The sequence below is a fragment of the Macaca fascicularis genome, chromosome 19 (genome assembly GCF_037993035.2).
Source record: "Macaca fascicularis isolate 582-1 chromosome 19, T2T-MFA8v1.1".
NCBI classification, from domain to species: Eukaryota; Metazoa; Chordata; class Mammalia; order Primates; family Cercopithecidae; genus Macaca; species Macaca fascicularis.
The window spans coordinates 11,886,602-11,912,679 of record NC_088393.1 but is presented as its reverse complement, the minus strand read 5'-3'; the positions used below and the strand labels follow the sequence as shown (position 1 = coordinate 11,912,679).

General features: G+C 51.6%; 2 protein-coding genes across 10 annotated transcripts; both read left to right on the top strand.

Moving 5' to 3' along the window:
• The first annotated feature begins 143 nt into the window (after positions 1 to 143).
• On the top strand, positions 144 to 3,606 carry TMEM205 (transmembrane protein 205). Of its 7 annotated transcripts, none has more exons than XM_005588025.4 (4): positions 144 to 232; positions 764 to 872; positions 973 to 1,136; positions 3,264 to 3,606. In XM_005588025.4, exons 2-4 carry the CDS (start codon positions 773 to 775, stop codon positions 3,567 to 3,569), a joined length of 570 nt encoding a protein of 189 aa, XP_005588082.1. In that variant the 5' UTR covers positions 144 to 232; positions 764 to 772; the 3' UTR covers positions 3,570 to 3,606. The 7 variants fall into 7 exon arrangements, with proteins under 7 accessions (XP_005588082.1, XP_065391678.1, XP_065391682.1 ...); XM_065535606.1 differs by having other exon boundaries at positions 655 to 872; XM_065535610.1 differs by having other exon boundaries at positions 144 to 297.
• Positions 3,607 to 4,820: 1,214 nt separating this feature from the next.
• RAB3D (RAB3D, member RAS oncogene family) lies at positions 4,821 to 25,445 on the top strand. Of its 3 annotated transcripts, none has more exons than XM_005588011.4 (5): positions 4,821 to 4,999; positions 7,007 to 7,295; positions 9,841 to 9,959; positions 10,054 to 10,178; positions 21,653 to 25,445. In XM_005588011.4, exons 2-5 carry the CDS (start codon positions 7,068 to 7,070, stop codon positions 21,838 to 21,840), a joined length of 660 nt encoding a protein of 219 aa, XP_005588068.2. In that variant the 5' UTR covers positions 4,821 to 4,999; positions 7,007 to 7,067; the 3' UTR covers positions 21,841 to 25,445. The 3 variants fall into 3 exon arrangements, with proteins under 3 accessions (XP_005588068.2, XP_015296020.2, XP_073882033.1); XM_015440534.3 differs by having other exon boundaries at positions 6,976 to 7,295; XM_074025932.1 differs by having other exon boundaries at positions 6,842 to 7,295.
• Positions 25,446 to 26,078: the final 633 nt, after the last annotated feature.

Sequence of the window (26,078 nt, the reverse complement as noted above, 5' to 3'; positions counted from 1 at the left end):
TCAGCAGCGCTTAGTAGCCGCGGTGTAATTGGATAAAAGCCCGTGGAGGGAGCGGGATCCCAGGGGGGGATTCTACGATTAGTCAATACCCAAGAGGGCGGGATAGAAAGGTGCAGATCTACGATCCGATTGGTTTCAGGCTCAGCTGGGAGGCGGGACGAATTCTTGGGGGAAACCCACGAGGGGACGCGGCGGAGGAGGGTCGCTGTCCACCCGGGGGCGTGGGAGTGAGGTACCGAATTCAGCCCATTTGGCCCCGACGCCTCTGTTCTCGGAATCCGGGTGCTGCGGGTTGAGGTCTTGGTTCCTAACGGTGGGATCGGTGTCCTCGGGATGAGATTTGGGGTTTCCTCGGGGTTTTGGGGATCTTCACCTAATATCCGGGATTATTTTATGAGAAAAGTGGTCTTGGATGTCAGAACTGGATCCCTGGGGTGATGTTTGGGAATTAGTGGAGTGATCTCTGAAGACCTAGGGCTATGAGCTGGAGCTGCTGGGGCTGAAATTTGGGGGCCTCTGAAGTGGCATGGAGATTGAGGTCCAGAGAGCCTGAGAGCTTGAGGGCTGACATTTGGAGAGATGGGGTCGAGGGTTGTTTTTGGGCCTTGACTGCTTTGGGCCTTTCTCACTCTCATTCCTGGGCTGCTTTGCCAGAATCTCTGCCGGATTGGCCGTAACCCTGTCCCCGAGCGGGTTCACAGGGTCTGAAGGCCACGCACGAGGCAAAGGTAAAGTTCTGAGCCACCCGGTGCCTCCTTCCCAGGACTGCAAGATGGAGGAAGGCGGGAACCTAGGAGGCCTGATTAAGATGGTCCATCTACTGGTCTTGTCAGGTGCCTGGGGCATGCAAATGTGGGTGACCTTCGTCTCAGGTAGGGACCCTCAGCTTGGATGTCATGGGGACCTGGGGTGGGGACAGAAATAAGAGGGCGGTAAGTGCTCTAACACCCCTGTGGTCCCCGTATCCTGCAGGCTTCCTGCTTTTCCGAGGCCTTCCCCGACATACCTTCGGACTAGCGCAGAGCAAACTCTTCCCCTTCTACTTCCACATCTCCATGGGCTGTGCCTTCATCAACCTCTGCATCTTGGCTTCACAGCATGCCTGGGCTCAGCTCACATTCTGGGAGGCCAGCCAGGTACGTGACTTTGAGTGCCACTGCCCTCTGGAGACTTATTCCCAGGACCCCAATGAGCGCCTATGGCTACACCTTTTCCAGGGAAAAAAAAAAAAAAAAGTCCAGGCATGGTGGCTCACGCCTGTAATCCCAGCACTTTGGGAAGCCGAGGTGGGTGGATCACGAGGTCAGGAGTTCAAGACCAGCCTGACCAACATGGTGAAACCCCGTCTCTACTAAAAATACAAAAAAATTAGCCAGGCATGGTGGCGTGCACCTGTAATCCCAGCTACTCAGGAGGCTGAGGCAGGAGAATTGCTTGAACCCGGGAGGCAGAGGTTGCAGTGAGCCAAGATCACGCCACTGCAATCCAGCCTAGGTGACAGAGCAAGACTCTGTCTCAAAAAAATAAAAGGAAAGGAGAGGAGAGGAGAGGAAAGGAGAAGGGAGGGGAGGGGAGGGGAGGGAAGAGGAGGGGAGCCCCTTCTTCCTGGTAGATACAAAGCTGGGCTCTGGATACCCTTGAGCAGTGCACAGCCTATACAACAGTCCCTAGCAGCTCTGTCTATCCCCCAGCATCTCCCCAGTAGCTGCTGTTCCCTCTCCTCCCGCTGGCTGGGCCTGCTGCCAAGCTGTGGTGACTCAGCTGAGCTGGTACATTGACCCCAGTTTATTGTTTAAAAACCAGCCCAACCGGGAATTTACGGTTTCCTACTGCCTTCCACACATTTTTCTGGCCACAAGGCAAGAAACTATCTCTGCATCTCCGATTTCTCTACTCTGGCCTTCCCTTGCCTGCGTTATGTTCTATAGATGTGGGCAAGTGAGATCTGACAGGTGTTTCAAGAATAATCTCATAGAGACAGGAGGGGATTATGGGTAATTAGAACTTCACAGACTTTTTCTTTCTTTCTTTTATTTATTTATTTTAATGAAACAGGCTCAGAAGTTATTCAAATACTTAAAAAAATAGAGATGGAATTATAGCAATGTGAGAATGGCAAAAACAGTTTTCTTAACTAAAAAAATAGGGAGACCGGGTACAGTGGCTTATGCCTGTAATCCCAGCACTTTGGGAGGCCGAGGTGGGCGGATCACGAGGTCAGGAGATGGAGACCATCCTGGCCAACATGGTGAAACCCCGTCTTTACTAAGTAAACTACAAAAATTAACTGGGTGGCGTGCACCCCCAGCTATTTGGGAGGCTGAGGCAGGAGAATCACTTGAATCCGGGAAGTGGAGATTGCAGTGAGCCGAGTTCATGCCATTGCACTCCAACCTGGGCAACAAGAGTGAAACTCAGTCTCAGGGAAAAAAAAAAAAAAGGAGATGAGGGTCTTGCTGTGTTGTTTGTTCAGGCTGGTCTTGAACTCCTGGCCTCAAGGGATGCTCCCACCCCTATCTCTAAAAGCACCGGGATTACAGATTACAGGCTTGAGCCACCATGCCTGCCTTCAAAGACTTTTTGTTTTGTTTTGTTTGTTTTTGAGACAGAGTCTTGTTCTGTCATCCAGGTTGCAGTGCAGTGGTGCAATCTCGGCTCACTGCAACCTCTCCCTCCCGGGTTCAAGCAATTCTCATGCCTCAGCCTCCTGAGTAGCTGGGATTACAGGGGGACAGCCCCCACACCTGGCTCATTTTTGTAGTTTTAGTAGAGATGGGGTTTTGCCCATGTTGCCCAGACTGGTCTTGAACTCCTGGCCTCAAGTGATCCACCCACCTCAGCCTCCCAAAGCACTGGGACTATAGGCGTGAGCCACTGTGCCCAGCCACTCAAAGACTTTATTCACTCTCTGTGGGTCCAATGTCAGCTTCTGGGGTCTGGGCTGTGGCCACTGAGGAAGGAGATCCTGCCCTGGGGACTTCCAGTCTGAGTATCAGAAGAGAGGAGGCTCGGGAGGTTTTGGGGGGAATAGAGGAGGTGGGGATAGAGCTTTTCCTTCAGAGCGACCAGTTTCAGAGTAGAAGAGCTGGAACTCTGCTTTGGGCCCCTCAGTCTGGGTTCAAGGAAAGAGGGGGAGGCAGGCTTTTTGATCCAGTGCTGTCCCCACCCCCACCCCTGTGCTGTCGAGGATACAGAAAGCCCCTCCCTAGGGCCTCTCTGGCCTCCCAGGCACGGCTCACCTTCTCTTCTGCTGTCCCTGCCAGCTTTACCTGCTGTTCCTGAGCCTCACGCTGGCCACTGTCAACGCCCGCTGGCTGGAGCCCCGCACCACAGCTGCCATGTGGGCCCTGCAAACCGTGGAGAAGGAGCGAGGCCTGGGTGGGGAGGTACCAGGCAGCCACCAGGGTCCCGATCCCTACCGCCAGCTGCGAGAGAAGGACCCCAAATACAGTGCTCTCCGCCAGAATTTCTTCCGCTACCATGGGCTGTCCTCTCTTTGCAATCTGGGCTGCGTCGTGAGCAATGGGCTCTGTCTCGCCGGCCTTGCCCTGGAAATAAGGAGCCTCTAGCATGGGCCCTGCATGCTAATAAATGCTTCTTCAGAAATGGCTGCTGTCTCTTTTTTTTTCACCCCCATGAGAAGCAGGGGGAGGGGCAGGCAAGGGTGGAGCCAGGGGCCTCAGGTTCCCCATTCATGAAGCATGATGATTTGGAGTGTCAGCCATTTTAGCCTATAAGCCTCTCCTATAATGATGCCCATTTATTGAGCACCTGCTGTATACCAGACATGTTGTTAACCACTGACATATGTATTATTTGTTTTGTTTTGTTTTGTTTTGAGACGGAGTTTCTCTTTTGTTGCCCAGGCTGGAGTGCAGTGGTGCGATCTCAGCTCACTGCAATCTCTGCCTCTGGGTTCAAGTGATTCTCCTGCCTCAGCCTCCTGAGTAGCTGGGATTACAGGCATGTGCCACCATGCCTGGCTAATTTTTCGTATTTTTACTAGAGACTGGGTTTCTCCATGTTAGCCAGGCTGGTCTCAAACTCTTGACCTCAAGTGATCTGCCTGCCTCGGCCTCCCAAAGTGCTGGAATTACAGGCATAAGCCACCGCGCCCAGCCCTCATTTATTTTTATTTATTTGAAACAGGGTCTTGCTCTGTTGCCCAGGCTGGAGTGCTGTGGTGCCATCAAGGCTCACTGCAGCCTCCATCTCTCCAGCAATCCTCCCGCCTCAGCCTCCCAAGTAGCTGGGGTTCCAGACGCATGCCACCACACCTGGCTAATTTTTGTTATTTTTAGTAGAGATGAGGTCTCCTTATGATGCTCAGGCTGGTCTCAAACTCCTGGCCTCAAGTGATTCTCCTGCCTCGGCCTCCCAAACTGCTGTTATTACAGGCCACCGCGCCTGGCCTAGCCTACTTTAAGGCCGGCATTGCACTTGACAAACACTAACTCAGATCAGAATCCTCCCACAACTCAGTGAGGTTGGGTACTCTTGCTATGAGCTACTTGACAGATGGGGAAACTGAGGCTCAAAGAGGTTAAGTAACGCGTCCAAAGCCACAAGACTAGAACGTGGTGGAGCTGGGACTCGAACCAGGCCCCAGACTCCGTGCTTTTAACAGCCATGCGTATAGTAGGAGCTCTTTACACGCAGTTGGTAAAATGAGCTGTTGCTTGGCTAGGACGGGCTCTAGATGCTCGGTGGAGCTTCCAGCCCCTCCCACCCGCTTTCTGTAAGCCCCGCCCAAGACTCGGCCCCGCTCCGTCCTCCCCCATCCCCCGCTCCGGGAACGGCCCCTCCTCCGCCTCCTGGGCGGAGCCCGCGCGGGATCCGGGTGGCTGCAGGCTGTGGCTTCGGCGGCTGCGGGGCCGGGGTCGCGGCCAGGGCCAGGCCGCAGAGAGTTCAAAGGCGGAATCCCTGCGGGCGGCGCCCCTTACGCGAGGTCACCCCTGGGAAGGAGCGCAGCCTGCCCCGCCCCTCCGCATTCGAGCAGGTCTGTGGGGTACAGGGGTTTGGGAGGAGGGTAGGGGGCCTGGGGAACAAAGGCGGGGCTGCGGGGAACGCCTCTGCCCTCGCCCCCACCCAGCTGGGCACTTGGGAAGCGCTGATGGGGCGCGGGCGGGGCAGAGAGCCCAGCTGGGGACAGGCGTTGGGACCATATGGTGATGGGGGAAGCTCCTGAGTCCACCTGCACTGGCTGGGGCGCCCCGAATATAGTGAAGGGGGACAGAGGCGAGCCCTCCAGGGCCAGGCTTGAGGGAGGGTCGGCAGATGGTTAGAAAGAGGCGGGACCGACTGCCACACAGGTGAGCTGAGGTTGGGGGAGGTGGGGGCCCCAGCCTTGCGGCCCTGCCCTGCGTGGGGAAAGGTTTCCTGCCTCTTCTCTTCCCCTCCTTAAACTCGTTCTCCTGGAACACGGGGTGGGGCCGGTTGGGTCCTCGTTTAAAATGGAAAAAAGCCCCAAAGGCGATTGAGAAATAGCTGTGCCAGGGCTTTCTCTGCCTCTGCCCTGCCTGCATCCAGGCCTTCTGCAGCCTGTCTGTGCGGTTCCCGCAGCGGCCATAGACGGCTGGGGAAACTGAGGCCTGGGAGAGGTTATGAGGGTTGAGGGAGCATCATGGGCCCGGATGAAGCAGCATGTTGGAGTGGGGGCAGATTCAAGGAGCCTAGCTATGGGACAGATTGCCTGGAAAGACCAGGGGTGGGCGGCAGTGGTCGTGGTGGTGGGATTTGTGTTAATTAAGTGACTGGGATGGTTTCCTTGGATATAAGGACTCTCAATCCTGCCTCCGTGGACTGGGGCTGGAGTGAGTCAGCCTTGGGCAGGAGACAGGCCCGGCCCCTTTGACAAATAGAAAATGGCAGTACCCATTTAGGGGGTAGAACTGGACTTTAAACCTGGGCCCAGTACGTAGAAAACCCCTTCCCCTTGCAACTCAGAGAAGGGCTGTATTTGGCATGAGTTAGGGGAGGGCAGGCGCCCCAGGGGCTGACACCTGCCAAAGTCAACACCCAAGCCTTAGTCGGGGGCTCTATCCAGCTTATCCAGCTGGCAGGTCCTCCCCTCCCCTCCCCTCCCCATTCCAGCTTACACCTGGGCCACACCAGGTGGACGCGCGGGGGCGAAGTCCACACCTGCGCCTTCTCCAGAATCTAGTTCTGCAGCGGCCGGAGCCCCTTACCCTGGGCCTTGCACTTGAACCCTTTGCTAGGCCTCTGGGTTTCCAGACAGGAAAGGTCTCCCCACCCTCCACCCCAATAAAGACTCAGTTACGCCACAGGGTGTGAAGATTAAACAGCAGTCATTGTTTTTGTGCCCCAGCTGTCTACCAGGCACTGTCTAATGACCGTTATGTGTGTTAATACCTTCCCACTGGAAGGAACGTGACCACCTGAGGATGGACTTTTTCTTGTCCTATTCCCAGCTGCATCTCCACAGGGAACAGGGCCTGGCAGAGAGGAAGCATTTGTTGAATGAATAAAGAAACACATTTTAGGTCGGGCACGGTGGCTCATGCCTGTAATCCTAGCACATTGGAAGGCTGAGGCAGGAGGACTGCTTGAGCAGAGGAGTTTGAAACCAGCATGGGCAACATAGTGAGACCCCATCTCTACAATTTTTTTTTTTTAAATTAGCCTGATGTGGTGGCGTGTCTGTAGTCCCAGCTACTTGGGAGGCTGAGGCAGGAGGATCGCTTGAGCCCAGGAGGTCAAGACTGCAGTGAGCTATGATCACGCCACTGCGCTCCAGCCTCAGGCAACAGAGCGAGATATTGTCTCTAAAGAAAGAGAAGAAAGAAACTCATTTTAGGCTCACAACTAACTACTCTTTCAGGAAGGGACTATGGGAAACATCCCATTTTGCAGAAGAGGACATTGAGGTCTAGAGGGGGCAAGCAATGCATCCAGCATCACATGGCCTCCAAGTGGCCGAGCTGAGATTTGAATTCAGGCCTGGTGCATCCACAGGAGCTGTTGTTGGTGTTTGATTCCCATGCAGGACGCCTGTCTCCTCTCCCTGAGGATTTCAGGTCTCCCTGTCCCGGGAGGCTAGTGCCAAGATGGCATCAGCTGGAGACCCCCCGGCAGGCCCACGGGATGCAGCAGATCAGAACTTCGACTATATGTTCAAACTGCTACTGATAGGCAACAGCAGCGTGGGCAAGACTTCCTTCCTGTTCCGATACGCGGACGACTCCTTCACGCCCGCCTTCGTCAGCACCGTGGGCATTGACTTCAAGGTCAAGACCGTCTACCGCCATGACAAGAGGATCAAGCTGCAGATCTGGGTAGGCTGGGAGGCTGGCTGTGGGTTGGGGGTGGGGTCCCTTCAGGAAAGTTCATTGGAGGGTCCTTTTTTTTTTTTGAGACGGAGAGTCTCACTCTGTTGCCCAGGCTGGAGGGCAGTGGCGCGATCTCGGCTCACTGCAACCTCCATCTCCTGGGTTCAAGCGATTCTCCTGCCTCGGCCTCCCGAGAAGCTGGGATTACAGATGCCCACCACGCCCGGCTAATTTTTGTATTTTTAATAGAGACGGGGTTTTACCACGTTGACCAGGCTGGTCTCAAACTCCTGACATCAAGTGATCCACCGGCCTTGGCCTCCCAAAGTGCTGGGATTACAGGCATGAGCCACCGCGCCCAGCCTCATTGGACAGTTCTTCTGGCTGTGGGGAGGGTTCTCAAGTGAGGGGAAATAGCCCAGAATTGAGATGTGCACTTGGGGTAGGTGTGAAGAGTAGGGAGGAATTATCTACTAGGCGAATTTATCAGGATGAGGGGACATGCCCTGCCCTGGCTGGGGGCACTCTGAGGGAGACAGTATATATATATATATCTTTCTTTCTCCGTAGAGACGGAGTCTTGCTTTGTCGCCTAGGCTGGAGTGAAATGGCACGATCTCGGCTCACTGCAACCTCCGCCTCCTGGGTTCAAGTGATTCTCCTGCCTCAGTCTCCCAAGTAGCTGGGATTACAGGTGCACACCGCCACACTCAGCTACTTTTTTTTTTTTTTTTTTTGAGACGGAGTCTCGCTCTGTCCTCCGGGCTGGAGTGCAGTGTCCGGATCTCAGCTCACTGCAACCTCCGCCTCCCGGGTTCAGGCCATTCTCCTGCCTCAGCCTCCCGAGTAGCTGGGACTACAGGCGCCCGCCACCTCGCCCGGCTAGTTTTTTGTATTTTTTAGTAGAGACGGGGTTTCACCGTGTTAGCCAGGATGGTCTCGATCTCCTGACCTCGTGATCCGCCCGCCTCGGCCTCCCAAAGTGCTGGGATTACAGGCGTGAGCCACCGCGCCTGGCTCAGCTACTTTTTTATACTTTTTTTTTTTTTTTTTTTTTTTTTTGAGACTGAGTCTGGCTCTGTCGCCCAGGCTGGAGTGCAGTGGCCGGATCTCAGCTCACTGCAAGCTCCGCCTCCCGGGTTCACGCCATTCTCCTGCCTCAGCCTCCCGAGTAGCTGGGACTACAGGCGCCGCCACCTCGCCCAGCTAGTTTTTTGTATTTTTTAGTAGAGACGGGGTTTCACCATGTTCACCAGGATGGTCTCGATCTCCTGACCTCGTGATCCACCCGTCTCGGCCTCCCAAAGTGCTGGGATTACAGGCTTCAGCCACCGCGCCCGGCCCTTTTTTATACTTTTAATAGAGACGGGGTTTCACCTTGTTGGCCAGGCTGGTCTTGAACTCTTAACCTCGTGATCCACCCGCCTTGGCCTCCCAAAGTGCTGAGATTAGAGGCGTGAGCCACCGCACCTGGTGGGAGATAGTATTATTCCTGGGGGTCTGATTGCGGAGATGATACTAACCTAAGACATGTTTGAAGTACTTGGGACACTAAGCATGGTGGCCCATGCCTGTAATCCCAACACTTTGGAAGGCCAAGGTGGAGGATCACTTGAGCCTGGCAGTTCCAGACCAACCTGGACAACACAGCGAGATCTCATCTCTACCAAAACTTTAAACATTAGCCCAGCCTGGTAGCTTCAGCCTGTAGTCTCAGCTATTCAGGAGGCTGAGGCGAGAGGATTGCTTGAGCCCAGGAGTTCAAGGCTGCAGTGAGCTATGATTGCACCACTGCACTCCAGCGTGGATGACAGGGCAAGACCCCATCTAGAAAGAAAGAGAGAGAGAGAGAGAGAGAGAAGGAAAGAAAGAAAAGAAAGAAAGAGAGAGAGAGAGAGAGAGAAGGAAAGAAAGAAAAGAAAGAGAGAGAGAGAAGGAAAGAAAGAAGAGAAAGAAAGAGAAGGAAAGAAAGAAAAGAAAGAAAGAGAAAGAGAGAAAGAGAAAGGTCCCAGGTGCTGGTGACCAATGGGAAAGAGTTTTGGGTACCATCTCTTAGAGGGGACCCCTGGGACCCCCATTGAACCGGCCTGGTCTGCAGAGCCACACCCAGCTACCTCTCCTAACTTAGCCGCTGGTAGCAATTATTATGGTAGCGAGAGTACCAAGGTGTCCTGTCAAGATGGTACCATCTGGCCCAGTTGGTTCTTATTTGCAGTTGTTAAGTTGGTTCTTAGAGACGAGGTCAAAGGGGCTCATAAATCTATGAGAGGCCACTGACCCCTGAGACTTGGAACCCCTCAAGGGCAAGCAAGCCCAGGTCTCTCCCTCATCAGACTGGGGAGGTCCCTTGATAATGAATCCATGCCTCCCCTGTCAGACTGGGGTTGTGAGGGCAGGGTCTGTGTATTCTCCATCAGACCGGAGGTTGTATGAGCGGTTCTGTGTCTCCCCTATGAGACTGGTGCTGTGAACACAGGGCAGTGGCCCTCTCAGACAGGGGTGGACTGGGAAACAGGTAGTTCCCAGCCAACTGTCACTGCCATTTGTCCAGGACACGGCGGGCCAGGAGCGCTACCGCACCATCACCACAGCCTACTACCGGGGAGCCATGGGCTTCCTGCTCATGTATGACGTCGCCAATCAGGAATCCTTTGCCGCTGTGCAGGACTGGTGAGTGCTTGCTGACCACGGACCCCTGATCTTTGCCTTCTCCTCTTATCCCTAACCCCCCCCGGCTCATGGCTCACGACTGGTAACTCTGCAGGGCCACGCAAATCAAGACCTACTCCTGGGACAACGCCCAGGTCATCCTGGTGGGGAACAAGTGTGACCTGGAGGACGAACGTGTCGTGCCTGGCGAGGATGGCCGGAGGCTCGCCGATGACCTTGGTTAGTACCCAGCCTGGGCCACAGGCCCTGGCTCTCCCAGAACCAAACCCTCATCCCCATCCTCAGATTCAGGGTCCAACCCAGTCACTGACCCTTTGAGGATCTGCCCAGGAAAATACCCATGCGTATGCCACATGTCCTGTTTAATTGCAGGGGATCCATGCGCAGGAACTCGCAGCAAAACCATTTCTGGAAATTGATCCTAGCGATATCCTCACCCGTGTGGGATGTGGTGTGTGGAGTGTAGCAATAGTATTAGTAGGAGTGAAACCTACAGATCCCCGCCAAGTGTTTCACAGTTGGAGAACCAAGTGGACATAAAGTATATTCACATGGTAGAATACTATGCAGCCGTGGAAAAGGCTGGGGATGTTATTTATTTATTTATTTATTTATTTATTTTTACTTTTTTTTTTTTTTTTGGGAATGGAGTCTTGCTCTGTTGCCCAGGCTGGAGCGCAGTGGCGCGATCTCAGATCACTGCAAGCTCCGCCTCCCAGGTTTATTTTATTTTTTTGAGACTCACTCTGTCACCCAGACTGGAGTGCAGCAGTGCAATATCAGCTTACTGCAGCCTCCACCACCCAGGTTCAAGCAATTCTCCTGCTTCAGCCTCCCAAGTAGCTGGGACTACAGGCGTATGCCACCATGCCCAGCTAATTTTTTGTATTTTTAGTAAAGACGAGGTTTCACCGTGTTAGCCAGGATGGTCTCTATCTCCTGACCTCGTGATCTGCCTGCCTCAGCCTCCCAGAGTGCTGGGATTTACAAGTGTGAGCCACCATGCCCGGCCTTTTTTAAATTTTGTGTAGAGACATGGTCTCGCTATGTTGCCCAGGCTGGCCTCGAATTCCTGGCTTCAAGTGATCCTTCCTCCTCAGCTTCCCAAAGTGCTAGGATTGCAGGCATGAGCCAGCCCCGCCGCCCGGCCAAGGGGGTGTTCTTTTTTTTTTTTTTTTTCCTGAGACGGAGTCTCGCTGTGTCGCCCAGGCTGGAGTGCAGTGGCACGATCTCAGCTCACTGCAAGCTCCGCCTCCTGGGTTCACGCCATTCTCCCACCTCAGCCTCCTGAGCAGCTGGGATTACAGGCGCCCACCACACGCCCGGCTAATTTTTTTTTGTATTTTTAGTACAGACAGGGTTTCACCGTGTTAGGCAGGATGATCTCGATCTCCTGACCTTGTGATCCGCCCGCCTCGGCCTCCCAAAGTACTGGGATTACAGGCGTGAGCCACTGCGCCCGGCCGGGATGTTCTTTATGGTTTGTTTTTGTTTTTGTTTGAGATGGAGTCTTACTCTGTCACCCAGGCTGGAGTGCAATGGCATGATCTTGGCTCACTGCAACCTCCACCTCCTGCATTCAAGTGATTCTCCTGCCTCAGTCTCCTGAGTATCTGGGATAACAGGTGCGCGCACCACACCTGACTCATTTTTGTATTTTCAGTAGAGATGTTTCGCCATGTTGGCCAGGCTGGTCTTGAACCCCTGACAGGTGGTCCACCTGCTTCGGCCTCCCGAAGTGTTGGGATTGCAGGCATGAGCCACGGTGCCCGGCTGTTCTTTATGTTTTGATATGGCAAGGTCTCTGGCTAAGCAGAAAAACCAAACAGCAGAATAGCAGATAAGACTGCTTCCTTTAGTCCAGGGGTCAGCAAACCTTTTCTTAAAGGGCCAGATAGTAAATGTTTTTGGCCATACCGTCTCTATGGCAACTACTCAACTCTGCATGACAGCAGCCACAGACAATGCATAAATGAATAGGTGTGACTGTTTGCCAATAAAACTTTATTTGTGGCCGGGCATGGTGGCTCACACCTGAAATCCCAGCACTTTGGGATGTTGAGGCGGGCCGATCACCTGAGGCCAGGAGTTCTAGACCAGCCTGGCCAACATGGCGAAACCCTGTCTCTACTAAAAATACACAAAAATTAGCTGGGCGTGGTGGCAGACGCCTGTAATCCCAGCTACTTGGGAGGCTGAGGCAGAAGAATTGCTTGAACCTGGGAGGTGGAGGCTGCAGTGAGCCGATATTGCGCCTCTGCAGTCCAGCCTGGACAATGGAGGGAGATTCTATCTCAAAGAAAAAAAAAAGAAGAAGAAGAAGAAAGAAAGTAACTGATGCTTGCAGTCAGTTTTTAACCCCAGCCTTCCCGTAAGCCCCATCCAAGCCAGCACTCTATGTGCAAAATTCAGAAGGCACAGGAAGAGACTAAGGCAATAATTTACTCCCCACCTCCAGTTCTGGTCTCCCAGCTTCTCTGGTTCTTGTATCTTTTTCCAGAAATATCCTGAGCACCCACAGGCATCGACAACACATTGGCTACTTTTTTTGTTTTACACAGATGTTCCCTGCGGTCTGTACCCTTTTCTGTACTTTGAATTTTTCTACTAAATAATGTATCCTAGAAATCCTTTTCCATCAGCCCTAGAGCTGGCTCATTCTTTTTTTTTTTTTTTTTTTTTTTGAGATGGAGTCTCACTTTGTCGCCCAGGCTGGAGTGCAGTGGCCGGATCTCAGCTCACTGCAAGCTCCGCCTCCCGGGTTTACGCCATTCTCCTGACTCAGCCTCCCGAGTAGCTGGGACTACAGGCGCCCACCACCTCGCCCGGCTAGTTTTTTTGTATTTTTTTTTTTTAGTAGAGACGGGGTTTCACCATATTAGCCAGGATGGTCTCGATCTCCTGACCTCGTGATCCGCCCGTCTCGGCCTCCCAAAGTGCTGGGATTACAGGCTTGAGCCACCGCGCCCGGCCAAGCTGGCTCATTCTTTTGCATGGCTGTGTACTATTCCATTTCATGTTTCCTTAACCTTTTCCTCTGTTGACAGCCATGGAGATTATTTCTAGCCGTTTCCTCTGACAAATGCAGCTGCAGCAATCATCTTTACATATATTTCTTTGGACACATGTGGCAAGAAATCTGTCAGCTTAATTCATAGATGTTCTTAACACTTTTTTTTTTTTGAGATGGAGCCACTGCACCTGGTTCTATAGGCCTGGCCTACACTTTTTTTTAAAAAAATAACTTTTGCCAGGAATGGTGGCATGTGCTTGTAATCCCAGCTACTCTGGAGACTGAATTGGGAGGATTGCTTGAGGCCAAGAATTTGAGACCAGCTTGGGCAATATAGCGAGACTCTGTCTGAAAAAAGGAAGAAAATAATAACTTTTTGTGATAAAAATGTTCAAATACTCCCAGCACATTGGGAGGGCAAGGTGGGTACATCACTTGAGCCCAGGAATTTGAGACCAGCCTGGGCAACATGGCAAACCCCGTCTCTACAAAGAAATGCAAAAATTAGCTAGGCATGGTGGCGCACACCTGTAGTCTCAGCTACTCAGGAGGCTGAGGTGGGAGGATCGCTTGAGCCTGGGAGACAGAGGTTGCATTGAACCAAGATTGCACCACTGTATGCCAACCTGGGCAACGGAGCAAGACCTTATCTCAAAAAAAAAATGAAATAAGAAATGTTTGGCCCGGCGTGGTGGCTAATACCTGTAATCCCAGCACTTTGGGAGGCTGAGGCAGGCAGATCACCTGAGGTCAGGAGTTTGAGAACAACCTGACCAACATGGTGAAACCTCATCTCTACTAAAAATACAAAATTACCAGTTGTGGTGGCGCACGCCTGTAATCTCAGCTACTTGGGAGGCTGAGGGAGGAGACTCGCTTGAACCCAGGAGGCAGAGGCTGCGTGAGCTGAGATCATGCCATTGCACTCCAGCCTGGGTAACAAGAGCGAAACTCCATCTAAAAAAAGTTCAAATACATTCACAAGTAGAAAGGAATGTAAAATAGACTTTCATAAAACGTTATTCAACTTAATTAGATCTCAACATTTATTCAATCTTGAATCATCTATTCCCCCAAAATACTTTTCCTTTTTTTCCTAGAAAATTGAGAAACAAACCCTTGACATTGGACCCTTTTGTCTGTAAACAGTTCGCTATGCAACTCCAGCCGTTTTGTTTTTGTTGTTTTTTTAAATAATAGAGACAGAGCCTCACTCTTTCACCCAGGCTGGAGTACAGTGGTGTGATCCCACCACTTTAGGAGGCTGAGGAGGGAGGACTGCTTGAGTCCAGGGGTTGGAAACCAGCCTGGGCAACACAGTGAGACCCCAACTCTACAAAATAAGTTCAAGGCTCCCTGTAGCCTCGTACTCCTGGGCTCAAGCAATTCTGCTGCCTCAGCCTTTCAAGTAACTGGGACTACTAGTGTAAGCCAGCACACTGGCTAATTTATTATTATTATTTTTTGTAGAGATGAGGTCTCACTATATTGCACAGGCTGGTCTTGAACTCCCAGGCTCAAGCAATTGGCTTGCCTCAGCCTCCCAAAGTGTTGGGATGACAGGCATGAGCCACGGCACCTGGTTGGTTTTTACATTTTTAAGTGGTTGAAAAAAAAAATGACATGGGAAATTTATATGAAATTCAAATTTGTATCTATAAATGAAGTTTTTCTGAGACACAGCCATACCCTTTTTTTAAAAAAATTTTTTTACACGGAGTCTTGCTCTTGTCGCCCAGGCTGGAGTGCAGTGGTGTGATTTCGGCTCACTACAACCTCCGCCTCCCCAGTTCAAGCGATTCTCCTGCCTCACCCTCCTGAGTAGCTGGGATTACAGGCGCATGCCACCACGCCTGGCTAATTTTTGTATCTTTAGTAGAGATGGGGTTTCACCATGCTGGCCAGGCTGGTCTGGAACTCTTGACCTTGGGTGATCCACCCGCCTCGACCTCCCAACCATTTATTTTTTTAATTTATTTTTTATTTTTTTGAGACAAGGTCCCTGTCTGGTGCTCAGGCTGGAGTGCAGTGGCACGATCATAGCTCAATGTAGCCTCCATCTCCTGGGCTCAAGTGATCCTCCCATCTCAGCCTCCCAAGTACCTGGGACTCCAGGTGTACTCCACCACACCTGCCTAATTAAAAAAAAAATTTTTTTTTGCCAGGCACGGTGGCTCATGCCTGTAATCCCAGCACTTTGGGAGGCCGAGGCGGGTGTATCACAAGGTCAGAAGATCGAGACCACCCTGGTCAACATGGTGAAACCCCATCTCTACTAAAAATACAAAAAAATTAGCCGGGTGTGGTGGTACACAGCTGTAATCCCAGCTACTCAGGAGGCTGAGGCAGGAGAATCACTTGAACCTGGGAGGCGGAGGTTGCAATGAGCTGAGATCGCGCCACTGCACTCCAGCCTGAGTGAGACTCTGTCTCAAAAAAAAAAAAAAAATGTTTCAGAGATAGGTCTTGCCATGTTGTCTGGGCTGATCTTGAACTCTTGGGCTTAAGCAATCCTCCCACCTTGGCCTCCCAAAGTGCTGGGATTACAGGAGTGAACTCACACCCATGCCCAGCCGATGCCTATTTGTTGATGCATTGTCTGTGGTTGCTATTGTTTATGGTAATCACATGTCTGATTACAGGCTGTCTCAATACAGAAAAGGGTATATGCAGTGCTTCAAGCGCAGAATTGAGTAACTGAGACAGAGACCATATGACCCAGAAAGCCTAAAATATTTACCATCTGGGCCAGGCGCGGTGGCTCACACCTGTAATCCCAGCATTTTGGGAGGCCGAGGTGTGCGGATCACGAGGTCAGGAGATCGAGACCATCCTGGCTAACTCGGTGAAACCCCGACTCTACTAAAAATACAAACATTAGCCGGGCGCGGTGGCGGGCGCCTGTAGTCCCAGCTACTCGGAGGCTGAGGCAGGAGAATGGCATGAACCTGGGAGGTGGAGCTTGCAGTGAGCCGAGATCACGCCACTGCACTCCAGCCTGGGTGACAGAGCGAGACTCCGTCTTATAAAAAAAAAAAAAAGAAAAAGAAATTTACCATCTGGCCCTTCACAGAGGAGGTTTGCTGACCTCTGAGCTATCCCTTTTGCCTTTTATTCTTGCCATTGCTTTGTTAGAGAAACTGGGTCTTTGTTCTGTGGGGCAGGGTCCTGAATCCCCAGTTAGCCTGGAAGTGGTAAAATTAGTTATGTCCACCATGGGCTGAAATACTTGGAAGTGTTTCCCACACCTACTTACAGATTATATCTGGGGTCTCGGGGTAAAGGGAGATTCTCACTTTCTGTTATTGTGTTTAAAATATTGGAGTACAGGCCAGGTTCGGTGGCTCACGCCTGTAATCTCAGCACTTTGGGAGGCTGAGGTGGGCAGATTACTTGATGTCAGGAGTTGGAGACCAGCCTGGCCAACATGGTAAAACCCCGTCTCTACCAAAAATACAAAAATTAGCTGGGTGTGGTGGCACATGCCTGTAATCCCAGCTACTTGGAAAGCTGAGGTGTGAGAATCATTTGAACCCCGGAGGCGGAAGTTGCAATGAGCTGAGGTCGCGCCACTGCACTCCAGCCTGGGTGATGGAGTGAGCCTGTATCACACACATACACACACACACACACACACACACAAAAAGAAGATTGGAGTTCAAAGCAGGAGACAGGATTTGATCCCAATTTTTTTTTTCTTTTCTTTTTTTTTGAGATGGAGTTTCACTCTTGTTGCCCAGACTGGAGTGCAATGGCACGATCTCGGCTCACCGCAACCTCTGCCTCCCAGGTTCAAACAATTCTCCTGCCTCAGCCTCCCGAATACCTGGGATTACTGACATGCGTCACCACGCCTGGCTACTTTTGTATTTTTCGTAGAGATGGGGATTCACCATGTTGCTCAGGCTGGTCTCAGACTCCTGACCTCAGGTGATCTACTGCCTCAGCCTCCTGAAGTGCTGGGATTACAGGCATGAGCCACCGTGCCTGGCCTGATTCCAATTTTATAGGAAAAAAAGCCAGACACATATACATGTGCACAAACACATCCCTTACAAACCTAACCCCAACAATGACATATTTATATAGAAAAAGACTAAAGGCTGGGCATGGTGGCTCATTCCTGTAATCCTTGCACTTTGGGAGGTCAAGACAGAAGGATCACTTGAGTCTAGGAGTTAGAGACCAGCGTGGGCAACATGGTGAAACCCCACCCCTATAAAAAACCAAAAATTGGCTGTGTGGTGGCACACTCCTATAGTTCCAGCTACTTGGGAGATTGAGGTGTGCCCAAGAGTCGAGGCCACAGTGAGTTACGATCATACGACTGCACTCCAGCCAGGGCAACAGAGGGAGACTCTGTGTCAAAAAAAAAAAAAGATGAATAAAGACTAGAAAGCTGAATAGCAAAACACCAATAGTAATTGTTTCCAAGTGATGAGATTACAAATGACTTTTATCTCTATCTCCATACATTGCTTTGCATTTTTGTTTTGAGACAGGGTCTTACTCTGTTGCCCAGGCTGGAGTACAATGGCATGACCTCGGCTCACTGTAGCCTCAATTTCTCTGGCTCAGGTCATCCTCCCACCTCAGCCTCCCAAGTAGGTGGTATGACAGGTGCATGCCACCACACCTGGTTAATATTTACTTATTTTTATTTTAATTTTTTGAGACGGAGTCTCGCTCTGTTGCCAGGCTGGAGTGCAGTGGCATAACCTCGGCTCATTGCAACCTCCGCCTCTCAGGTTCAAGCGATTCTTCTGCCTCAGCCTCCTGAATAGCTTGGACTGCAGGCACACACTACCACACAAAGCTAAATTTTGTATTTTTAGTAGAGATGGGGTTTCACCATATTGGGCAGGCTGATCTCGAACTCCTGACCTTGTGATCCGCCCACCTTGGCCTCCCAAAGTGCTGGGATTACAGGTGTGAGCCAACAAACCTGGCCACCCCCATTTTTTTTTTTTTTTGAGACGGAATCTCGCTCTGTTGCCCAGGCTGGAGTGCAGTGGCACAATCTCGGCTCACTGCAATCTCCACCTCCCAGGAGTGATTATCCTGCCTCAGCCTCCCAATTAGCTGGGACTATAGATGCCCGCCACCATGCCCGGCTAAATTTTTTAGTGGAGACGGGGTTTCACCATGTTAGCCAGGATGGTCTCAATCTCCTGACCTCGTGATCCGCCCACCTCGGCCTCCCAAAATGCTGGGATTACAGGCATGAGCCACCGCGTGAGGCCAACTTTTTTTTTTTTTTTTTTTTTTTTGAGATAGCATCTTGTTCTGTCACCCAGGCTGGTGTGCAATGGCGCAATCTCGGCTCACTGCAACCTCCACCTCCCAGGTTCAAGTGATCCTCCTGCTTCAGTCTCCTCAGTAGCTGGGATCACAGGTGTGCACCACCATGGCCAGCTAATTTTTGCATTTTTAGTAGAGACAGGGTTTCATCACATTGGCCAGGCTAGTCTCGAACTCCAGACCTCAAGTGGTCTGCTCACCTTGGCCTCCCAAAATGCTGGTATTACAGGCGTGAACCACCATGACCGGCCTTAATTTTTTTTTTTTTTTTTTTTTTTTTTTGAGATGGAGTCTTGCTCTGTCACCCAGGCTGGAGTGCAGTGGTGGCGCAATCTCAGCTCACTGCAAGCTCCGCCTCCCGGGTTCACACCATTCTCCTGCCTCAGCCTCCCGAGTAGCTGGGACTACAGGCGCCCGCCACCTCGCCCGGCTAGTTTTTTGTATTTTTTAGTAGAGACGGGGTTTCACCGTGTTAGCCAGGATGGTCTCGATCTCCTGACCTCGTGATCCGCCCGCCTCGGCCTCCCAAAGTGCTGGGATTACAGGCTTGAGCCACCGTGCCCGGCCTTAATTTTTATATTTTCTTTAGAGACTGGGTCTTGCTGTGTTGCCCAGGCTGGTCTCAAACTTCTGAGCTCAGGTGATCCACCTGCCTCAGTCTCCCAAAGTACTGGGATTTTAGGCTGTCTCAATACTTTTCTGTAGTTTCTAGTTTCTACAGTAAATTTCTTATTGAATAACATCAAAAAAAATTATTTTTTCCTTTTTAAACTTTTTATGTATTTTAGAGACAGGGTCTCCCTGTGATACCCAGGCTGGTCTTGAACTCCTGGGTTCAAGTGATTCTCCTGCCTTGGCCTCCTGAGTAGTTGGGACTACATGCGCATACCACCAAGCCTGGTTAATATCAGAAAAATAAGCCGGGCATGGTGGTTCATGCCCGTAATCCCAGCACTTTGGGAAGCTGAGGCAGGCGGATCATCTGAGGTCAGGAGTTCGATACCAGCCTGGCCAAAATGGTGAAACCCATCTCTACTGAAAATACAAAAATTAGCCTGGCATGGTGGTGCACACCTGCAGTCCCAGCTCCTTGGGAGGCTGAAGCAGGAGAATCGCTTGAACCCGGGAGGCGGAGGTTGCGGTGAGCCGAGATCGTGCCATTGCACTCCAGCCTGGGCAACAAGTGTGAAACTCCATCTCAACAAAAAGAAAAATAAAGAACACAGATTATATGAGGCAAGGCCACACGTGGATAAGGAAACACCAGATCTGCCCAGGAAGACAGTGGGATGGCTTTGATATCTCTAGGCTCACAGTAGATCTCAGTTCATGTCCTGCCTCTGCTATTCATTCATTTACCCACTCATTCATTCAACCATTCAGCAGACAGTTTCTAAGCACCCTCTCCGTTTCAGGCACTGGGTGCAGCCATGGGCGGAAATCCTGCCTGCCTGGAGCCGGCTTTCTAGTAGCGGAGACAGATAATAAACAGATAATTACACACCTAACTCATTATGATTCCATTTTTATAGTGCAGTATGACGCACAGAACAGACAGACCCGCTTCACTCTTGGCCACGTGTAATGTGGCAGGCTTTTGTTTTTTTTTTTTGTTTTTTTTTTTTTTGTTTTTCTTTTTTGAGACAGAGTCTCGCTCTGCCGCCCAGGCTGGAGTGCAGTGGCGTGATCTTGGCTCACTGCAAGCTCCGCCTCCCGGGTTCACGCCATTCTCCTGCCTCAGCCTCCCGAGTAGCTGGGACTACAGGCACCCGCCACCACGCCCGGCTAGTTTTTTTGTATTTTTTAGTAGAGACGGGGTTTCACTGTGTCAGCCAGGATGGTCTCGATCTCCTGACCTCGTGATCCGCCCGTCTCGGCCTTCCAAAGTGCTGGGATTACAGGCTTGAGCCACCGCGCCTGGCCTGTGGCAGGCTTTTGTCTGAATTCCTGGCTTACCTTAGTGATGTGGCAGGTGGGGCTGCCTGGAGATTCAGGGACAGCTCCTCTCAGGCAGACCCTCAGGCAACCTTAAAAGGATGTAGGAAGCCCAGCATGGTGGCTCACGCTGATAAACCCAGCACTTTGGGAGGCCTAGGCGGGAGGATTGCTTTAGGTCAGCAGTTCAAGACCAGCCTGCACAACATAGTGAGATCCCCACCTCTACAAAATAAAAATTTTTTTAATTAGCTGGGTGTGGTGGGGTGCATCTATAGGCACAGCTACCCAGGGGGCCAAGGCGGGAGGATTGCTTGAGCCCAGGAGGTTGAGGCTGCAATGAGCCATGTTCACACCACTACACTCTGGCCTGGGCAATAGAAAGAGACCGTTTCTCTTAAAAAAAAAAAAAAAAGGCAGTGAAAAATGTGCCTTGATGGGTCTCCTGACGATGCCTTTCTGTGCAGCAGAAATTGGGTGGAAGGTGAGCTACAGCCACCTGTGGGCACTGCCATGGCCGCTGGGCAGCAGAACTCTTCATGTACCCTCCCACCTACACTCTTGCAGCCACTGCCTTGTGACAGAGAGATGCTTAGCATTGTCCAGACCATGGCTGCAGCCGTAGGGTTTCGTTTGGTTGTTTTTGAGACAGGGTCTTGCTCCGTCACCCAGGCTGGTGTGCAGTGATGTGATCATGGCTCACTGCAGCCTTGACCTCCTGGGCTGAAACCCTTCTCCTGCCTCAGCCTTCCGAGTAGCTGAGACTGCAGGTGAACACCACCACGCCCATCTATTTTTTATTTATTTTCAATAGTGTCTCACTCTGTCGCCCAGGCTGGAGCGCAGTGGTGTGATCTCAGCTCACTATAACCTCCGCCTCCCAGATTCGAGCAATTCTCCTGCCTCAGCCTCCCGAGTAGCTGGGATTACAGACGCGTGCTACCACGTCCAGCTAATTTTTTGTATTTTTCATAGAGACAGGGTTTCATCATGTTGGTCAGGCTGGTCTTGAACTCCTGACCTCAAATGATCCACCTGCCTCGGCCTCCCAAAGTGCTGGGATTACAGGCGTGAGCCACCTCACCTGGCCGCCTGTCTACTTTTGAAAAAAATTTATTGTAGAGACAGGGCCTTGCTCTGTTGCCCAGGTTGGTCTTGAACTCCTGGCCTCAAGTGATCCTCCCACCGTAGCTTCCCTTAGTGCTAGGATTACAGGCATAAGCCCCTGCGCCTGGCCTGCCACAGATTTTTATCATCGATAGGATCATTGTTCCCATTTTACAGATGAGCAAACTGAGGCTTGGAGCAGCAAAGGCACACGGCCAAGGTCCTACAGCAGGATAAAGGGCAGAACTAGGCTTAGAAGCCAGGTTTCTGTGATGCCACAGCTGAGACTCTGCCCCTCGGGGGTCTTACACGTGTTCCCACATTAACATTCATCCAGGTTTCGAGTTCTTTGAAGCCAGCGCCAAGGAGAACATCAATGTGAAGCAGGTCTTCGAGCGCCTGGTGGATGTCATCTGCGAGAAGATGAACGAGTCCCTGGAACCCAGCTCCAGCTCAGGCAGCAATGGGAAAGGCCCGGCCGTGGGGGATGCTCCAGCCCCCCAGCCCAGCAGCTGCAGCTGCTAGAGATGTCCCCAAACCCCCTACCCACCTCTCTCCGGCCTCGGCAGGGACTGTGATTGAGGCATGAGCCACAATGGTTATCTCCAAGCTCAGGGCAATCCCTTCCCTTCTGTCAACTGCCCCCCGACTCCTGCATGGCTCATTCTTTCACAATGTCGCCGTGGCTGCCAGGTTGCTCAGGCAGCCCCGGTAAGAGGCTACAGACCATGGGGACTCAGCTCTGCATGGCAGGCAGGGGCCCGGGGACACTGACATGCATGAGCGTGCTGCTTTCCAGGGTGTGTTAAGGAGGGTGGCCGCGGGCGACACGTCCCATTCTGTCTGATGGAGGGGCCTCCGTGGTGCCTTCTAGCTTAGAACCATTTTCCAGGTCTCTTCTGGGTTGGGCAGGACTGATATTTCCAAGCTGGTGGAAGATGGTTCATCTTCTTCCTCGCACAGTGTGCGTTCTTGGAGTTCGTCCAGGGAAGGCGGCGCCTCTTTCTCAGGTCCTGCAGGCTGGTCTCTGAGCCTGCCCCCACGAACTTCCTGGATTCCAAGGTGGGATGGTGATTTTGACCCCTGCAGACCCTCTACTTACAAAAAGCAGCATTAAAGCGGCCTTTCCCCATTGTAGAAGGGACAAGGAGTCAAATCCCCTCAACACCCTGGCTTCAGGGACCCCAGAAGTGCCTTCCAAGCTTCCCCCAAGAGCCACATCACCCACAACCCTGCCACTGTTTTTGCTGTGTTCACCGCATCTCTGATCCTGAATTGAATTCTGGAACTATGGACCACATTAGACAGGGCAGAGATTCGCCCAACCCCTAGCACTCCGGCTCTGGGCTTTCGGCCAGAAGTTAATTAACCTCAGAGTCAGGAGCCTGGGCCCTCCCTCCTAGGCCCTGTTTAGCTGGTTGTGTTTTAAGCAAGTTCTTGCCCAATCATACATCCTGCTAGAAAAGGAAATGAAGCAACGTTCCCAGCCACCACAGGCAGTTGTCGGCAACTTTCTGATGTACGCACCTGGGCTCCTCCAACTTGAGGGGGGCCCTTCCACACCCAATGCCCATTTCCCAATCCTTGTCATCGGCAGGGCCCAGGGATGTGACAATACTTTTTTTTTTTTGAGACAGAGTCTCGCTCTGTTGCCCAGGCTGGAGTGCAGTGGCCAGATCTCAGCTCACTGCAAGCTCCGCCTCCCGGGTTTACGCCATTCTCCTGCCTCAGCCTCCCGAGTAGCTGGGACTACAGGCACCCGCCACCACGCCCGGCTAATTTTTTGTATTTTTAGTAGAGACGGGGTTTCACCGTGTTAGCCAGGACGGTCTCAATCTCCTGACCTCGTGATCCGCCCGTCTCGGCCTCCCAAAGTGCTGGGATTACAGGCTTGAGCCACCGCCCGGCCGACAATTTTTGCTAATGGAGGAGTCACTTCTTTTTTTTCTTTTTGAGATGGTCTCGCTCTGTCGCCCAGGCTGGAGTGCAGTGGTGCAATCACAGCTCACCACAGCCTCAAACTAGGGGTCACTTCTAAGGGGTGCTGGGGGTTGGGCAGAAGGGGTGAGATGGTAGGATTGAGTAACTTGCTGTCACCGCTTGTACTTTGTAGATAGCCTGAGAGTGGCAGGCCCTTATGTGAATGGGGGGATGGGCTGTGATCAGTGCCGGGGAGTCCCTGAAGCTGGGGTCCCCACCTCTGGGGGCTTCTGCTCAGAGGTTATGTGTGCAGTTTGAAGACTTACATCTTGACCTCCAGTTTAGAGGCACTTTCTGCCCATCAGATTCCAAACTCTAGGGGCGCAGCACGTTTTCTTAGCTCCTAAACACCAACCTTAACAGGACCAGCACTGTTAGGATGGCTAAGCGGATGTTTTATGTTCTCACCCCCCTGACTGTTTCAGAGGCTGTGTCTGCTCTCCCAGCCCCTGCAGCCAAAATGACTTCCTGCAGCTTTCATGAGCTCAGCCTCTTCCCTGGGGTATGTGTGAGGGGAAAAGCCTGGTTCGAATTTAGATTTATTTCTAGGGAGCCCCAGTTACTTCATACCAGAGGCTACCCTTAGAACTTTGGAGTGAGGGTATCGTTTGTGTTGTTGTTGAGACAGAGTCTCGCTCTATTGCCCAGGCTGGAGTGCCGTGGCACAATCTCAGCTCACTGCAACCTCCGTCTCCAGGGTTCAAGTGATTCTCCTGCCTCAGCCTCCCGAGTAGCTGGAATTACAGGCACATGCCACCATACCCGGCTAATTTTTGTATTTTTAGTAGAGAAGGGGTTTCACCATGTTGGTGAGGCTGGTCTCAAACTGATTTCAAGTGATCCACTTCCTTCAGCCTCCCAAAGCACTGGGATTACAGGCATGAACCATCACGCCCAGCTGAGAGTATCTTTATACCAGCAAATGAGATGACTGAGGTGAAATGGACAAATCCTATAAACACACAAAGTGAGGGTATCTGAGTATGTGGGCGGGAGTCAAAAATTTGTAGTTGCTTTAACACTAAAGTCAAACTAAAGCAGCTTCAAAAAGACTTCTTAAGATGCAGTATGGCCTGCTGAGGTTTTTGTTTGTTTGTTTAAGACGGAGAGTCGCTCTGTCGCCCAAGCCGGAGGGTAGTGGCATGATCTCGGCTCACTGCAACTTCCACCTCCTGGGTTCAAGCGATTCTCCTGTCTCAGCCTCCTGAGTAGCTGGGACTACAGGCACCTGCCACCACACCCGGCTACGTTTTGCATTTTTAGTAGAGATAGGGTTTCACCTTGTTGGCCAGGCTGGTTTTGTTGGCCAGTTGTGTCTAAACTGCTGTCAAAAAAAGGAATGGATGAGATTGTCTTGAATAGGGCGGAGCTAACTTGTAATCGCCTGCCTGACAAGAAACAGCTTTGACTGCATCTTACTCCTGACCTGGCCTAAGCTTTCTGTTTACATAAGATTTTTCAAGAGTTCAACTTCAAGTAGCAGCGGAGAGAGCTGCCTCTGGATTCTCTCAAAGACTGGGAATAATATGGGAACATTTGTTTCTTCTCAAAATAAGGCAAATGTTACATTGAATGATTTTGGGGGTGAGGTTTAATTCGAAATGGTCTCTGGGGACTGGAAACTGATGTTTTTGCAGATTACCTCAGGGAAGGGAGGTTTGTTGAGTTTACAGACACATTAAACCAAAGGCCGTGGGAAAACCCCTCTCCAGCTCCAGGGGATTGAAGTCAGGATCACCCACTAACCAGTGCCTTCCTTCTTAACATTCACTTTTAGCAGCTTGTGTTTACATGGGCAGTTTTGATGGGAAATTGCCATGACCACAGCGGTTTGGAGTTCTGTTTTTTTTTTTTTTTTTTTCTCTCCTTCTTTTTGTGGGGACTGGGGGACTCCTCCCAAGATCACATTTTAGCATCTTTCTTTCCTACTCCATTTAGAAAAACAAAGGGTGCAATGTGGTCTCAGTGTTAACATGGTAATTCCGCTACTGGCTCCTCCCTGACGATTCTGAAATACACTACTGAACGAGCTCTGGCTGGTCCTTTCTATCCTGGATGTGGTTCTTCTGTGTAGCAATTCCTTGATGTCCAGTTTGGAAAGATGTACTCTTTTTCTCCACAAGAAAAAATTAAATCCGTCATGCCCAAAATGTAGTTGTGCTTTTATTTCCATTAGTGAAGTGCATTTCTGGGAAAGGGGGGTTGATTTGCAACTAAGCAGATTTAAGTCAAGCGCCCTTCGAGACACAGCAGAAACCTCACCGGGCCTGGGGCTGCCTCTCGCTGGGTCCCATGGCCACCACCTTGACCTTGGAAAGCTCTGTTATATGGGAGGTAGGGAGGACACTGTTTCCCTCAGCTACTTCTGGTAAAGAGGTCAGTTCTCCCCACAGCAGCAAGAGGACACCTGTGAACACCTGAGTCAGAGCACAGCCCTCCTCTGCTTAGAACCTTCAATGGCTCCCACCTTACTTGGAGTAAACGCCAAAGTCCTTCCTGTGGCTCCCCAGGGCCCTGCATGATCTGACTCATCACTTCCCCACCCTCCTCCATCTCTCCACTTGCCTCCCCACGCTTGCTCCCCTCCAGCCACATTGGCGTATTTGCTGCTATCTGAACATACCAGACCCCCGCCCCAAGGCCTTTGCACAGGATGCTCTCCCTGCCTCTGCCTGGATGGCCCTTACCCCAGGTAGTCACAGTTGATTCGGTTTGGCTTTGTGTCCCCACCCAAATCTCACCTTGAATTGTAATCCCCATAATCCCCACGTTTCAAGGGAGAG